Here is a 17,185-nt window from a genome sequence, read left to right as displayed (position 1 = left end):
TTTGAACCCCCGTTTCTCTATCTGTGAGGACAAAGGGTCATTACTATGCAGTCTTGTTGGGCAGCTCAAATGCAGTGTATATGAAGCGACCACCCTCTTGTAACTGTCTTTGTATCATTTCATTATTTTTAAATAGAGTGTGGTGGTATGTGTAACTACGTTATGATCAGATTTTTTTCAGGCCAGTCAATATTGACGGTGTCTAAGAGCTCAGATAAAATGTTTAATGTCAGAGAAGGAATGGTGAATTGGCTCATCATGGAAAACCTAGGAAACCATCACCTAACAGTCACCTCAAACTCTTGCCTCAGTTAAAAGTTGTAGCCATCTCCTCTTCTGAACCTATCGCCATAAGTGGAAGATAAGCTAGATGTACTAAATTATTTATCAATCCTCTGCTCTTTATGAGATTCCTTTCCATTAGCCCAAACTCCCAATTGGATAGGTGACCTCAGATTACAGCTGTCTCAAGCTTCATACACTCCACTTTCTGAGAATATCCAGGTTACACTTTCAGATGACTGCCTGTTAAATTCAAATTATAGTTATTTTTGTACAACTTATCAAGGTTGATTCCCTAGTATCTCTAGTTGATGTGGAGAAAAAGATTGTTAGAAGGCGACACAAAGAGCTTCTTGCAACTTGCAAATAGGGAGAGCCCAGCAAAGAGCGTGCAGTCCCTCAGTATGAAGTGTGGAGCCATTTAGTGTGGGGTCAAGAAACCCCACAGCTTGGAGTCACCCCTGAATTTAGACTACATTGCAAAAGTGGATGCTCAGAAACGTTGTAAAGTGGGTAATTTATTTTTAGATATATTTTAAGCAGAAGATGTTTCTAAATATGAAAGTTCCAGTTATTCAGAATACAGTATTCACTTAGTAAACTATCTTGTTTCCTTATTCCAGGTAGGTTAGACTTTGCCCTCTCCTCTGAACATTTCAGCACCATACAGGTTGCCCTCCACCTAAAATGTCCAATTTGACACCCTTTTCAAGTCAGGCCTATCACATAATAATCAGCTTTGTTCTAAGCAATATGACAAAGCTGTCTTACACTTCCCCATGCAAAGCAATTTCATAGGCAAGCGACTCTGGTTTTGAGATGGTTAAATTACTCATCTTGTGATGGATCCACTAAATGAGCAGGGACCAGTAGCCTGCAAACCCTGGGCCCAGCGTTTTTCCCCCTGGACCCTGCAGTTTCTTGTCAGTTAGCGCTGGGTTGCCCTGCTGCCCGGCAAGCTCACTTACCTGCTTGAATGATGTGGCAACTGATATTTACCATGTTCAAAAACATCTTCCTGGCCCCTGCAGCATCAACTGTTCTCTTTACCTTAAGTTTTATTACTGTGAGAACACAATCCCTCAGCTCCACGCAAACCCACTGCAACACTCCTCACACCTGCTTTCCTGTTCCGAGGCCTGACTGTACCAACGCAGCGGCTCAGTCTCTGCGGCCACAGTCCTGGAAGTTTCTTGTCAGACTCATTTGATGGAGAATAGAAGTGATGCACCAAGGTGTCCTTTCCCGTAAGTCCAAAGTGTGATAAGAAAGCTTGAGTAGCACCGTGTCCCCTGCACGCGACAGATGCGTTTATTGTTTGCAGTGAACGATTCAACTTTTCTTGGGGAGTCACCCTGCAAGGGACGCTGGGATAATACGTTAGGCTCTCTACCGTCCTCCTGACTTTGTTCTTTCCTGGAAGTCGTGTGTGGAGGAGATTTGAGTCAGTTCTTTAGTTCTGAGAATTTCCCCTAGGCCTTCCGTCTCCCGCTTCTCAGTGTTCGAGGCGGCTCGTGTTTGCAGCTAACTTTTTGCACCACGCACAGGCACCCAAATTCCTCTGCCTCTGATTAGTCAGCTCTTCCCACTTGGTTCCCGACCGCCTCCTGTACACTGGCTCCTCCCACCGCTCCCCTAAATTGTGGCCCCACCTGCGCCCTCCACACTCCACTAACTGCTTCCAGCCATCCTTCCCAAATATACTTCCACTCAGCACTATCCCCGAACAAACTTTACCCCTCGCTCGCCAAATAAACTGCTTTCAATAAGCCTCCCCCAACCCTCTAAACAAATAACATCCCATAACCCACCTCATTCTGAAATATTGCTTTTCATAACCTCCAACAATTTGCTCCTTTCCTCCCCTCAAAGAAATAAACCGTCTTCAGTGTTCCGTCCTATCTGGGCACTGAGCCACCTCATTGAAACCATAAAATACACACACACACACACACACACACACACACACACAATCTACCAAACAAAGAAAAACGACCTCATACAGTCTTTTGCCTTCCTTTTCTCTCTCTGAGAAAGAAAATTCTCATGAGGTATATAAGGGTTCATTTGTGTCTCTCTGAGGATTTTTCTTTCCCAGTGAAGTAAGCTAAGGAGAAATACAGTAAGGCATTCCAAGGCCAAACACATTCTACTGTTTATTACACATATTACATTCTTAAATAAAAATGCGTCACATAACATTTTTTGCATAGATATCTTACAATATACCAATTTAAAAAAGAATTATGAAACAGACCAGTAACAAAAATAAATTTTTTCTTCATTAATAATTTTGTAACATTAACATACCACCATCATATAATACAAATAATAGTTTTAAATCTTAAGACTTTTGTACAGCAAAAAAACTTGACAAAGTAATATATTTATATATATATATATAAAAAGCTTAAAAAAAATAAAATGTCAAAAAAAGGCATAACCGAGGGCTATAAGACTGGGTACTTCTGTGATATATTATAAATACCAGAGAAGGCCTGAGAGAATGTGACCGGGGGAGGCAGGGGAGGGGAGGGGGCTGGGAGTAGGTCTCTCCAAACACTTGTTAGACACATCTGGCAAAAAGAAAATGTATAGTGCAAAAATAAATTTCTTCAAGCCAACTGTTAGGAGGGTAATAGAGATTTGAAAGGAAAATGGTGGTGGCTGGGAAGTTGTGTGGTGGGAGCAGGGAGGGGATGAAGAGAGAAGGAGTTTGGGGAGATTTGTGGGAAGGAGGGGAGGCTTCAAAAATATTCAACATTTATTTTTGCCTCTGTGTTAGCAAGGAGATCTTGGCCATAACAGGTGTACTTTTCCTCCCTGGAATGAAGCAGAAGTGAAAGGTAAGAAAATTAAGTCTGAGTACAGGAAATGCATGCTGGGGGGCGGGAAAAAAAAGGTTGAGAACCAGCCAATGAGCCCAAAAGCCTCTGAGGACCTAGATTTGCAGAAATTATTCTGTCTGGTCCAAAGGCCTAGGATTAAAATGTCCCCTCTCCCCACCCTCAGCCCTTCCCCTTTATGTGGAACTCCCAGTATGGTTTCAATGTACTGGCGATTATAAGCATCCATTCCCCCCAAAAAGATATTAGGCACTGGTGGCTACTCCTCTGAAACGTCAGTAGCCCGTTTTCCTTCTGCGAAGGTACAATAGGTACACGCGCACACAGCCGGGTGTGTGCGGACATACCACCCTCATTATTCTGATGTGGGGTCCATTTTATGGCAGTAGACAGAAGCTGGAGTCAAAGCAATTTACGATTCCAAAGCTCACAGTTGAAAAAAATTGTATAAACAGTCCCCAACAAAGAACGGATCACCTTCCCTCATGACCACTTAGAGGGAGCCCTGTTTGAAAAGAGTATCTTGTTTGGGATATTTGTGAAGTGATGGCCTAGGATTTCTCTCTCCATGATACCTGTTTCCCAAGGACTTAGACGTAAATGCAAAACACCTGAAGAATACAGTACTAGATTGGAAGGGTGCATACAAGAAAGTTAATTGCAGCTTTATTATCCCCCTTTCTGGGATCTATTATTACCAACAGAGGAGGTTTAAGAGAGTGTTAAAAGCAAGAGGAAACCCTGAAGCTTCAGGCAGTGGTCATGGGATCTCACACTGAGAAGCAGCTGTTGCTTCCTTGGACACATTACTTTTGTTCCATCTCAAGTATTCCCAATATTCTCACTGAGGAAAGTAGGCCATCAAAGAGGCACTGATGTATACTCAGGCCAGCTCCTCTCGTTTTCAAACTGAAATATCACCGTGTTTACCGAAATGCAGTCCAGGCCCAGAATGCAAATTCTCTCCTCCAGCCCCCACCCCACGCCTCGCAGGCGGCCACTCCCAGAAAAGCCAGGGAGAGCGTCCGCAACCAGGTTCTCCCGAAGGAACTTTCACTTTGGCAAAGGTCTGGGTGCAACACTGGCCAGACGTGCTGGCCCTCATGAGTTTTAAAAAAGAAACAATGAACCTGATTTTTGGAGTTAAATGTGTTGCATCTGACTTTCTCTCCCTTCTTCGTTCTCCTAAAACCAACTCATTCAAGAGAGAAGGCAAAAGCACTTTGCACTGTATTTTGTATTTTATGAAGTGCCTTCCATAGAGGAAACCATTTTGAACCAATAAAATGAATCACTATTTTTGTTATTCTTGCCATTTGAGTTTCTTGCTTTGGGACTTTGCCATAGGATTCAGGAGTGGGGGCTGTAGGCAGAATGCTCTGAGGGCACTGGATGAGCTGCCCTGGAAGTCCCATTTCCCCTCTGATGCAGACAGACGTGGCTAATCTGGACGTTTATCCCAAACTAAAGTCTTTAAAAAATCTTCTCTGGCTTCTAGATTCAAAGAAGATTTTTTAAAACATAGGAATCAGTTCTGCTATCATGCGTGAGGTTGGCTGTCTTTTTACCCTGTTAGAATCAGGCAAAGATGTAAAAAGGGCACGAGAGGTGCAGAAGGGGAGCAGATGGGGTGTTTGAGGGCTCTGCAAGGGAAAGCATGTAGAGAGAAGGAAATGGTCAGCACGAAGTTCGTTTTGGGGTCTCCGATAATTTTATAAAATGCAGCTTTGTCATGGAATCCCAACATCTCTTTTTCTGGACATAATAGTCATCACCACCAGGCATTAAGTTGGGCAGATGAATGGTTAGTGGGGCAGGAGGCCAGCAGCTAGGAGCGGCATATCATTTCAGGTTTCCACGTCTTTGACTTACAGCCAGGTGGTAGGAGAAAGAAGCACAACTTGAAAGAAAGAAAATTGTCAAAATTGTCAATGGCTTAGAAACACTCTTGTTCTCTGCACCGAACTCTGAACTCTGGATTAAGTGTGCTTGAGAGGACAATCGCAAGAAACACCGTGCCAGGTTTTTCCTTTCAAATCTGGGATCCCCTGGAACGTTAGGAGGTAACAATTTAAATGAGAAAGCAGTTCGATGTGTTTCAAATGTCCATTAAAGCACTGTTTCAAATAACCTGTCCTTTGGGGAGCAAAATATTTTTAGGCCATTTCTTGGAGAGCCTGTTCACTCCAACAGGCTCTTACCAACCACCTCTGCCATTCTGGAGATGATGGGCATTTTATCACAAATCATTTTCCGAAATGATTGGGGCTCTACCCCCACTCCCACGGACAGGACTGGTTATCATTCACTGGTTATCAATCGGACTAGAGAACAGTTTCAAAGCCATACATTTAGCACCCAACAAATTCTCAGGCCAGTTCTCAGTCAGCAAATGACTCTGAAGCAAGCGAGCCCGGACATCATGGTTCAGCGCACCCTGCTCTGAGAAAGGTCAGGAGCAGATTACAAAGGACCTCACTGATACAAAAGAGAGAGGAATTACAGGACAGTTCAAACACTGATGAGGACCAAAGGGCCTTTGTTCCGCCACATTCAAATAAGGTCTTTCCAAGACCACAGATGACAACAGGGAGCAAACAAGCAATGATTACTCTTTTGCATTCTTTTTTTAACTTTCTTTTTAATAGAGCCTTGCATTGGTCAGTTCAAAAATTAAATTAAGTATTATAAACCCTTAATCATATAGCATTTCGACAGGCCAGAGCAGCTCCAGCTGGGGAGAGAACATTTGCAAATGGTGGCAGCCACGGCCAATGCCATCACTGGTGTGTGTGTGCATTCCTGCTGGAGGCTGCTATGAAAAGGGAAACCAGTGAACCAACAAAATCTGGGGTGTCTAAAGTTTCATCTAGTGCACTGACTGGAGGCGCTACAATTTAATACAGCTGAGGTTCAAGGTCCCTCACACATCCTTCATCCAGAAAGGATGCATCACACATTCAAACATAATCCCATGGTACGCCCCGATGGACTGGCCACAAAATGCACTCAAATGCAGTAGAGAACTACGAGATTGTCAGCAAGCAGTGCTCTAGAAATTGTTTCTAAGTCATGTCTAGTTTTAAATCTTTGGGATAAAACTGATTTTTAAAATACCCTTCAACTAACATATACATAATTGCCTCCGGCAAATGGGCAGATTTTGTGTGTGTGTTTTAGGGTGGTTTTTTTATTGTCATTGTTTTGTTGTAGGGTTGATTTTTATTTTTTTTTGTATTTTTTTGTTTTTTGGTCTAAATTGAAAAAAGGAAAGAGAAAGTAAAGTTTAAGGGCCAGACCTCAGAATGCCCCAAGAGTCCAATTGGCAGCTACAACATTTGTGACAAAGAAGCTCCTTTACCCTCAGATGAGTAGATTCAACATTTCAGTGAAATCAAAGGTTGCAGAGAGCTGAGAAACCAAATGCCAAGGATCTTGAAAGTTGCTGTCATAAATGTATTTGTGTTTCTTATACTATTATTTCCTTTTAGAGACTTCAGTTTTGCATCCCAAATAGGTATGGGGTGGCACTGTAACAGTCAATGAGTCAAACAGTCAAAGGAGGGCAGGAGGGGAGCCAGCTGGTACGAAGGAGCAGCAACCATGTGTGGACCAAATGCCATTTTTGTTTTTTAGACGTGTCTTGAAGGGATGGTCCCAGAATATACAAAATATACAATCTGTCCTAATAACCACCCCACTTGCTTGCATAGGCCATTTAATGGTCCTAAAGGCAGTCTTTGGAGTTGAGGCCAGTGCCAGCTAGCTAGAAATGCGGGTAGATACAGAGATCGATATTGGATATGTGTGTGGGATGAAAAGTAAGGAATGTAACCCCCTTGGAGTCAGTCTGCAGAGTAAATGTGAGGCCTCTGTTGATCCTGGGTGCTCTAGGTCACAAGCCATGATGGGCCTAGCCAGAAAAAAAAAAATCAGACATATGTCTCTCCTTTCAGACAGACCGTGAGAGAAACATCTCAACCCTTTCCTTAAACGTCCACCCTTCATTCCCACAATGGCGTTTCTGAATTGTATGTTTTAACAAGTGGAATAACATGAGCTCAGTGGGTATGAGAGAGGAAGATAGATGATGTTTTTTGAAGTCACTAGACTTGGGAGGCATCTTCCGTTTTCCCCACTCCTGGAAAGAGTGATATTTTTGGCTTTTTGTCAGGTCATAACCCAGAGTTAGGTTCAATATGCAGCTGCCCTTTGAGACTAGCGACATCTATGCTGAAACTGGGTACAGGGTAGCAATGACACACAGCACAGGGTTGACCACTATGAGCTGAGGTCATGATGCCTCAAGGGGATGAGAGAACTGTGATGTCCCATCTGATTGGCTGCTTCGAGAGCTGGACATCCAGGTGCTGAGAGAGTCCTGGAGAGGTTTAGTCCATGGAGAAAAGATAAAACATTTAAGCTTCCAAATAAGCTTTTCAAGTTTTCGTTAGCAAAAACAGAGAGATTAAAAAGAAAAAATCTAGCACTGGCAATAAGGTGAGGCTCAAGGGATAGACTGTGATTTATCGTCAAGGACTTTATTCTCTTGGCCACTTTGCAGTCATGCTAGAAGTTTCCAGAATCCCTAGTGCATATGGTGTGCAAGAGTCAAAAAGTAAGAAAAGAAAACTCCTCCCTTAAGAGTGAAGTCTAGAGAAATGCAGGCCAGAAAGGTGTAAGGTGTTATTCCAGAGTCTGTCGCCGCTAAGGCCGTTGGTATCGACTGGAAAAGATCTCAATGGTACTAAGAAGAACCAAAACCGATCAACAGTTCTTTGAGGAAGTTGGACGCACGGAATAGTAGGACTTTTCACACACAAAGGACAAATAAACCAAGAGTTAATTTTGGCTACCAAACTGCAATTTGGTTTTCTAGGTCATTTTCCCCCAACTATTTAAAAAGAAACATTAGTGCTACACATATGCAACTTTAAGACGTTGTATTCTCCTATCAAGTTGCACTGAGAAGCAAGTTAGAGATAAGCCCCTCTTACGGCTGGCTGTCCACCTGCGGGGACGTCGCATCCAATGTCTTTGATTTCCATTGGCAACAGCGGGCAATAATTCCAAGAGTGCTGAAGTGAGCAGCCGGTCCGCCTTGCTGAGTTCACCTGGCCTCCTCCTTTGTCTTCTGCCACCTGGCTAGGGCAAGGCATAAAGAACAGACGTATATATCTTAAATAGAGCTGAGTGCATGACAGTGTGTGGAGGGGGTCTGTGCGTGAGAGCGTGTGTAAGTGTGTGTGTCTGTGTGTGTGTGTACACAGAGGTTTAGAAGTGAGAACTTTCTTCTGCGGGGCAATGGGTCCCCGCCTGAAGTCCAGCCCCCTGCCTCATGGCGTTTCCTTCAGACAACGGCCGACGTCATGGCAACTCTGGCCTTTAGGGTTTTTTTAGATATGTCTCTTCATGTGGAGGGCAAGATGGTCAGACCTGGAAAAACACCTAGGAAACATAAACAACAACAAGGAAATCAGAGAGGTTCAAGTAAAGAACTCAACTTCCATCACCCCTTAGGAAAACTATTAACCCTGCCTCAAAGAGAGGCAGTGCTTATGTGCTGAGAAACAAGGCAGTGCGTTAGAAAGGCGAGTTCAGGGGTCAGATTGCTTGGGTTCAAATCCCAGCTCTCCCCAAAGCTGTGTAATTCTGAGCATGTTAACCTCTCTGTGCCTTAATTACTCCTCCATAAAATGGTCATAATTATAGCACTCACCTCATAGCTTGGTTGTGACGATTAAATGAGACCAGCTCTGTAAAGTGCTTCAACTACTGCCTGGCACGTAGTAAGATCTCAATGCATATTAGCTATTATTTTCATAATTGTCATGATTAAAGAAAAAAAAGAACGTGCAGATGCTTAGGAAACAACATGCCATGTCCATACACTATAAATACACTACGAATGATTAGCCTGTATTGCCAAATGGTGGAACTCTAACATTTTAACACCCAGATTGCAGCCTTGAGCTTCACAATGGAAGCCCAGACACACTGCCTGTGGTGCCTACAGGTCTACACGGGCACCCTATATTCATCTCAGGAAAGGGAATGAAGAAGGGAGCTCACATTTATTGAGTGTGGTATAATACACAGGGTGTGCTAGGTGCTTCCCCAATATTACCCCAGCAGCTTCCTCAGCAAGCTTCCATGCTCAGTATTCACACCCTTTTGTGTGCGTGTGGTAAGGAAACTGAGGCTAGGTGCATATAGCTAGTGAGTGACACACTTGAAATGAGATCCCAGGTAGACCTGCGAGCCCACTTTTCTGAACTGTTGGTACCTAAGGTCCACTGCTGGGTGTCTTCCTCAACCTTCAGACTAGATGCAGTGGTTGTCTTCACTCCCTCTCAGTTCTAACATCACCAACTTGCTTTTCCCTTGGATAGCAACTCTTCTGCCTTCTCAGTTGTATGGGGCTGACCCTCCTCCCAAGGTTGAAGTTATGACCAGAGTGACATGCTAAGCAGTAGTCATGTGACCCATAAAGATCAATGAGAGCCAGCCCTGGGACATTTGCTGACACTATAGGAAGAAAGAAGCTTTCTTTCCACTGGGGCTGCTAAGCTACTAAGACTGAAGCTGGAGCTGCTGGTATGCATATTGCCATGTGTGAAATAGCCCGCTTGAGAACAAAGTCAAGAAAGAAAAACTGGGCCAGGGGATAGGAAGAGAGAGAGAGAGAGAGAATCCTGATGACAATATCTGAGGACCTGGATCCAGCCAAGCCTAAAGACGAATCTAATTCTGTTCTTAGTTACCGGAGCAAATAAATACCCTTTGAGGCTAACACTAGCCTGAGTCAGGTGTCTGTTTCTTATAACTAATAAAGTGGGCATTTCCACATTCCCACAGCCTACGATCTAAGGTTCTGGTGAGAAGCCCAGTGAAGTCAGCACATAAGACAGCAGTCACTCTTAGCTCTGAGTGTGCTCTCCCTCTGGGCTCTTAACACTGGCCACTCTCCTACCTGAGAGAACAGTCCCAGGCTCCTCTGAGGCCCAGGAAACCTCCACAGTACAAAATTCTTGCTAGGATGTTAGCAAGCTGCCCTGTTCTGGTGAGCAAGTTTTCCTGCTCAGTGCAGGATTTCCCTGCGTTTATTCTTAAAACCTCGCTCTATCCCAACCCCAACCTTCTCTAAACACTGTTTGTGTTCATTTCTTAAAGAGGTACATGTGCAGGATAGAACCCCAAGGAAATGAAGTAAAACAGAACAAAAATACAGTAAAAAACACATAAGAATGGGAAAAGTATAGTAGAAAATATTCGAATCCAATAACGTTGAATAATAATGGTTCTAATTATACCAACTTGTTTCAGGCTCTGATTTAGAATGAACAAGATTTCTGGGTAATCCCTTAGAGTACCATCTAAAGGGGATTTGATTTGCTATAAAACAGTGCTACATTTTCTTTAAAAGCAAGTACTTGATGCCATTGGTACACAGAAAAACAATACAGCCTACAGGGAACTTAGCATTTAATGTGCATAATTCTGTTCTGTCCTGAAGGTACACCCAGTAGAGCCCACTGCCTCTTCTCTTCCCTTCCTCCCTCTCTGCCTCTTCCTTTTCTCCCTCTGTTATCCCAGCAGCTTAGAGAAAGAAGATCTAAGTTGAACAGTTCTTTTTACAGCTATTTCCCTTTTAAAGTTAACATCCTTACAAGAACCCTATAAAGAAGGTACCATGCTTATTCCTACCACCACATGCGACAGTCATCATAAAGAGGCAAAGCTAACATCTGAACCCAAGTAGTCTGCAGAACCCAGGCTATCTTAGCCACACCTGCTTTTTAGGCTGAGAAGAAGGGAGGGCTGAGATGTCAATTAAAGGAGTTTGTAGTAGCTAGAATAATGGATGGTTCCCCCAAAATGTCTACACTTAATTCCCAGAACCTGGAAATATGTTAAGCTACAAGGCAAAGGAAAATGAAGGTTATGGATGGAATTAATTTCCTAGTCAGCTGAGAGTAAAACAGGGAGATTATTTTATATTATCTGGGTAGAGCCAATGTCATCACAGGGTCCTTAAAAATGGAAGAGGAAATTGTAAGAGAAAACCAGAGAGACTGGCAGTGTGAGAAGGATTCAACAGCTTGGATGGGAGGGGACAGGGTAAGGAGGCACAAGATGCAACCAACCCTTAGGAGCTGAAGAAGACAAGGAAGAGGATTCTCCCTTAGAGCTTCTAGGAAAAAAGCATCCCTGCCAATACCTTCCTTGATTTTAACCCAGTGGGACCTATGTTGGACTTCTACAGAACCATTAGATAATAAATGTGTAAAGATATATAAAACTGATATTATTTTGTCAATTTGCAATGGCAGCTACCAGGAAACTAGTCCATAAATGAATCTGGCCAGGCCTGATCAGTAAGGGCCTGTGAGAAAGCAACAAAGCAGAGATGAAGTATTCTGCCTGGTCAAAAGGGAGATGTAGGGATTTGAGATGGTAGGTGAAGGAGGGGTCTTGGGAGTGGGAAAAATCTCTTTCCTTTCCTTTCTATATTCTGGGAACTTAGAGGAAAATAGTATTCTTGATACATGACTTCATTTGAAATAACCATTCAGTAATGTATATGTTCTGGACTTTTATTCTTCCCTTACCAATTGCCTACTTGGTGCCAGGTATCTAGCAAGGTATGTACAAGCCTTTAATTTCTTTCAGGGGGAAAAACAAGTGAAAAAACCAAACCAGATCTTTAACATGCTATGAAATGTAATTGCACCCCACCAGAATCAAACTAGCATCATTATTTGCTCAAATTCTAAGAAGCATATGATACTCAGCATTAGACTAGGTCCCTCACCACTGAGATTTTTATTTAAATTCAATACACCAGCAAGCTACTTATTCATGACTAATTTATATTTATTAACTTATACTTACTGAGCTCCACATAGGAACAGTAAAAGGTAATAGATAAACTCAGCATCTAGAAATGCAGAATCAAGTAATTCTAAGGGTAATACATCCCCAGAGGGTATTTATGACTATACAGCAGGCATATGACCTTAAATAAGAAGGTCTTTAATGATTGAAGTGTGTTCATTACAGAGAACCAGTCAAACCCCTCTGGTCGTTTCCCTTGCCTATGAAAATGGCACTCTAAAGTCAGGTGGGCATAAAGCCAATAGCTTAGGGAACCAAAGGGCTAGAAACTGGCTGGTATTTCTTACCATCTATAAGGGGGCTGACTCAATGATCAAAATACCTCCTCTCAACTGCCCAAGATGAAGGCAGCACCCTGGTAGCAGTCCCCCTGGGTGATAACTGGGCTGAGTCTGCAGAACAATGGCCCGCCTATTATCACTGGTGGAAGCAGCTAACTTTTACTGCCATCAGCAGCCTCAAGCTCTATGGGCTGAGAGACAAGACTCATCCTCTCACAGCTGGTCACTCAGTGGGCTGCAAGGTTCAGTGTGATGGTAAGGAAACGGCAGAGCCACCTCACTGCTTTCTTCCCTCACCCAAACCTGAAGCCAGAGGTCACAAAGCCCAGTGCCTTCAGGGGTCAGGCAGGTAAAGTGACTGCGGGCAGTGGGTCCATGTAAGAAACAGTACTATCTGACTCCGCTTTTGATAAGGCATGGATATGAAGAAATACTGCTCTGTGAGAGTAGACTACAGGGCAGGTGTGATGATCCATGTCAACTGTAGGTCTGCCTTCCTGTTGGGAGACCACAGGGAGCAGTGGGAACAGTGAGGAATTAGTGACCACACAGCCATTTAAAAGGGTTGTGATTACTATTAGGCTCCAGGACATTATGGCCACATGGGAACACAAGCCCACTGTTACCAGTTCATCTGATTTTCCCAGACAAAGCCAGAAATACAGATTTTCATGGCATCCAGCAATTTTAAATGTTAGCAAAACAAACACACACATGTATTTTTTATTCTAGCCTATACACAAAATAAAAGTATACATGCTTTGAGGAAAGGAAACCCCAATCCTGGCTTAGCCTCTAAATAGGGTAGTCTGTTGCTCAAATTAGAAGAGGGAAGAGGGAGGTTTCTCATGCTCATACATACCATGGTGCCAACAGGATCCAGTGTCCTGCTAAGGGCTACAGATGCCCTCTGTTTCTGAAGGTAAAAGTCTTCTAAGGAATGCCAACTCCCCAGTCACCCCAGGCTTTCCTTTCATATGCTCTGGGACCACTCCAATTCCCCATGCCACCTCCCAGACCTGCTCTATTCTTAGCACAATCCCTGCAATTGAAAGGCAAGGTGCTGCGTGTCATGAGACATGAACAAGAGTCCAATCCCTCATTTCTGACGTTGTTGGAAATGCACTGACGACTGGCCAGTGCTGCAGGACTTTGAGCTGCTCAGTCTTTCCCAAATACCACATCGCAGAACTTGTACCATCTATTAAGAAAATTTCTAGCTCCAGAAACCATAGTATATTTTGATGAAGAAAATAAAGCAAAACGCCTAACCAAATTGCCCATCTCTCTGACATATCCTCCACTGAAATATCTAGTTGGTTTGAATTATTTCTCACATAAATCACACAATCAGATTTAATTCGAATATACCAACGCTATGCAGCTGTACATTTCACAGTAAGGCAGCCGGTTTGAAGAAAGAAATGCAGACTCTCTGCCCATTTCCAGGGATGAGGGCACTCCGTAATGCTCAGTCCCCAAGTGACACCCCACCATCCCTCAGGGGCGGGACCTGGGCGTGCGCCTCCTGTTCCATGCTCTGGCGGCTCACACAGTGGACACAGGGCTCTCCTCAAAGGACACTGAGCAAAGACTCCTCATCTGTGTAGCTGCTTTATCAGTAGCCTGGGCTACAGAGGAATAAGCTTGAGGTGGGAGCTGGGGGAAGTCGTCACATAAGGAGCAACGTGACTGGAGTATGTACAATCTGTTGAAGAGCTGCTGGGACTTCTAGGTAATGGGATAGACATGAAAAAACAAGTTGTAGCCCTGGGTAGCAGAAGAAAGCTCCAAAGGAATGAGGGACAATAGCTTCGAGAAGTGTACTTCCTCAGCCCTGGGGTGGGAGGTTATCTCTGGGCTCCAGGAGGCATGGGGGCTTTATTTAGTTCTTAAAGAGTGAAGATAAGAGGAAAATAGCCTCTTCAGGAAGGAGGAAAAAAAAGGGAGGAAAAATATGAATGCTCCTTTATAAGCATCTTAAGGAGCACCAAGCCAACTGGCCACCCGGGAGGCTCGGCCACCCCTGACCTGCTCTCCAAACAAACACGCACCGCTCGGAGGAAGGCTGCGGGGCGGGGGCAGGATGCGCGGGCCCAATTTCCTCCAGGAGAGCCAGGCCCCCGTGGACATCCTGCAGCCCCTCCTGCCACCCTGAGAGCTGCCGGCCCAGCCGGGAACCCTGAGGCTCTCAAGGCTTTTATCGTATTAGAAGCATTTTTCTCATCATAACCGAGACCTTTAGTATTGCATTAAAAAGATGGTTAATTTTCTTAAGCTTCCTTTTAAACACAGAAATAGGATTAGAAGGATAACACGCTCAGATGCAAGCCCATTATTTGATTATGTCTAAACCTAATCCTGCCTTCACCTTGGCCTGCAGAGTCTCCATTTTGGGGTTTATTGGTTGATAATGCCAAGGCTGTCAGATACTATTACTAGTGTAGTTTCTGCTGTTATGTGCTCTTTCCTCCACTATCAAACGCTGAAGGTTTGAAACAAAATTACAGGATACATTTTCAAAGCTTCACCATCTTTTAGACCTTTGTGTCTATTTTCAAAGGAGAAAGAATGGTGCAGGCCGCCCCCCCAAGAATGGGAACTGTTTTCAGTACATTTATTTCTCATAATACTTCAGAGAAAAGCCCTATAACTCGCTGTCCTTCCGTTAGGCAGGCTTTCTACTCTTTCACATTATTAAGGATGAGGGAAAATGGTATTGATGTTAATAAAAAGATCAGAAGCAGCAGCTAAAGGTAACCATTCTCCATCCTATTGCTCTTCACATTATGCTAAAATGATCTGTCTCATCAATTCCCCGAGGGTAGGAATTGTGTCTTATTGATATCCAGTGACTAACACGGTTCCGGGCCCAAAGCTGGTGTGCAGTAAATACCTGTGTAACTGAACCGAGAATTTATATCATCGCTTGATTACATGCAAGAAGGCAACCTTGGTTTTCTCATTGGTTTTCTCGGTGGAGAAGTAAAATGCAGTCCCAGACCCGAGACTCTGTGGGAGAGGCTTGTGATGAATCCAAGAGCACTTGGACAGCCCACCCTCCAACCCACCGTCTTCCCTCCCCATCCAGGGGCTGCGAAGTTTCTTTACCTGTCGCAGTGGTTGCATTTAAAGGGCTTTGCACCTGTGTGTTTCCTGTAGTGCCTTGTGAGCTCATCGCTTCGTGCAAAACGCCACTCACACCCTTCCCACGAGCACTTATAAGGCTTCTCACCTGCAAGGAGGGAAGAAATGAACACGGTCAGTGCCAGGAACAAGAGGGCCACACACCTGTTCAGAGTCTGCTACCTGTTGGCCAGTCTTGGAAAAGGGCTGTATCAATCATTCTTGAAAGGCTGCACTCCTAAACACAGCACCTCACATTGTCTTTAGTCTCCCGGTGTTTTGGTTGTTATTGTTGTTGTTACATATTTTTTTTAACCTTCAAAAGTGGTTTCACAAGATCCCCAAATCTGGAGCTGTCATTGCAGTTCCCAGAGTCAGAGCATTTCCTTCGACTGGTGAGGGATCAATTTTTATTTATTTTCTATTCCCCGGAGCACTCTGACCCCCACAGTCCAAGCAGAAAGGAAATGTGCTATTTTCATCTGAACCACAAATGCTTCTAATCTATTTTTCTCCAGAACCTACAGTAATTTACCATTTCAGCCTTTTCAGTCTCCTGCCTCCTCTCCCCTCCACCACAAACTGTACCCAGGTAGCCACCTGACGAGGCAAACAGTTTGGGTCTCCCAGAACCACTGCTCCTTCCAGTAAATGTCAGTGGATGGATGGTCACGAGAAGGGGCTATAATCTGAGAGTAAAGCAAAAAAATAACTTGGTGATTCCTGGCATTTCTGTGAAACACAGTCAGCACGTCCTATTTAAGAAGCCCGTGAATAATGACTCCAGAACATTCGTATTAGAGAGAGATACACATGATTAAAAAATATTTTTAAAGTCAATTTGTAGAGTGGGGTTTTAGCCACAGGGAAGCAGCTTAAAAGCATGAAATTTGAGCTCTTGTACTCAAGTGACCTTTTCACACAGTAAATAGAGATGGAGGGATATGGAAAAGAAAGTACATGACTTTTCCTTCAACTTTTTTTTTTTAGCCCGTCAATGTCTGTCACCAAACATGACAAATATTTACCCTTCCAACTGTATGGTTTGTTGGTTTGAATTAAGAAGGAAAATAATCTTTAAAACCACATCAAGTCATGAGAGTTACTGAGCCCTGTGACAGAGAGGCAGGTTAGCATCATGGTCATGAGCTCTGAAACCTGCCTTCCTGGGCTCAGCTTTCAGTTCTACCCTTAATTGTCAGTCAGTGACCCTCTCTTTGCCTCTGTTTTCTTAGATATAATAGTATGTACCTCCAAGGGCTTGGAGGGGATAAATTAACATTACGTGGATTAATATGTATTATCTATTAATTAGAACAGTGCCTGGCACATGGAGGAGTCACATAATTTGTGATTATTATAAACGTCAAACCCCACATTTCAGGGTACACAAGGGCCAAAGGACTATCAATGGCTGTCCCATTATTTCTCCATTTTCACAGCTAAACCTTCACTAGGCAGCACTTACAGAGACATTGCCCGGGACTATACTTGGCTCACTTTCTTCTTTCCACCTTTTCTCTTCCCTTTAAGCCTGACTACAAAGTGATCACCATTCTTTATTTGTATCACCTAGAATCAAACCAAACATGATTGAAACTTTTATTTCATTAACTCGGTGCCCTAGTGAGCCACTGCTCTGTAAGACCCACAGCGAAGAGGGATGAGAAACGCGGGCGTTCCTTTGAAAGGGAACCAAGGAGACATGAAGGAGGGCTGGGAGCACAGGAGGGAACCCATTCAGCTTTGGAA

General features: G+C 43.7%; 1 protein-coding gene across 2 annotated transcripts in view; it reads right to left on the bottom strand.

The window, feature by feature from the left end:
• Positions 1-2,425: 2,425 nt before the first annotated feature.
• Positions 2,426-17,185, bottom strand: part of KLF7 (KLF transcription factor 7) — an 85,979-nt gene continuing 71,219 nt past the window's right edge. For both annotated transcript variants that reach the window (XM_087819622.1, XM_016196706.2), the window contains exons 3-4: positions 15,419-15,542; positions 2,426-8,576 (exon numbers count right to left, since the gene is read on the bottom strand). In XM_087819622.1, the coding sequence (XP_087675748.1) occupies positions 8,525-8,576; positions 15,419-15,542 (176 nt within the window). In that variant the 3' untranslated portion in view covers positions 2,426-8,524. The remainder of the gene's footprint in view (positions 8,577-15,418; positions 15,543-17,185) is intronic.

Source organism: Miniopterus natalensis, chromosome 8 (assembly GCF_054644295.1).
Source record: "Miniopterus natalensis isolate mMinNat1 chromosome 8, mMinNat1.hap1, whole genome shotgun sequence".
NCBI classification, from domain to species: domain Eukaryota; kingdom Metazoa; phylum Chordata; class Mammalia; order Chiroptera; family Miniopteridae; genus Miniopterus; species Miniopterus natalensis.
The sequence above is the reverse complement of the archived record's forward strand: the minus strand, read 5'-3'. Positions and strand labels throughout refer to the sequence as shown.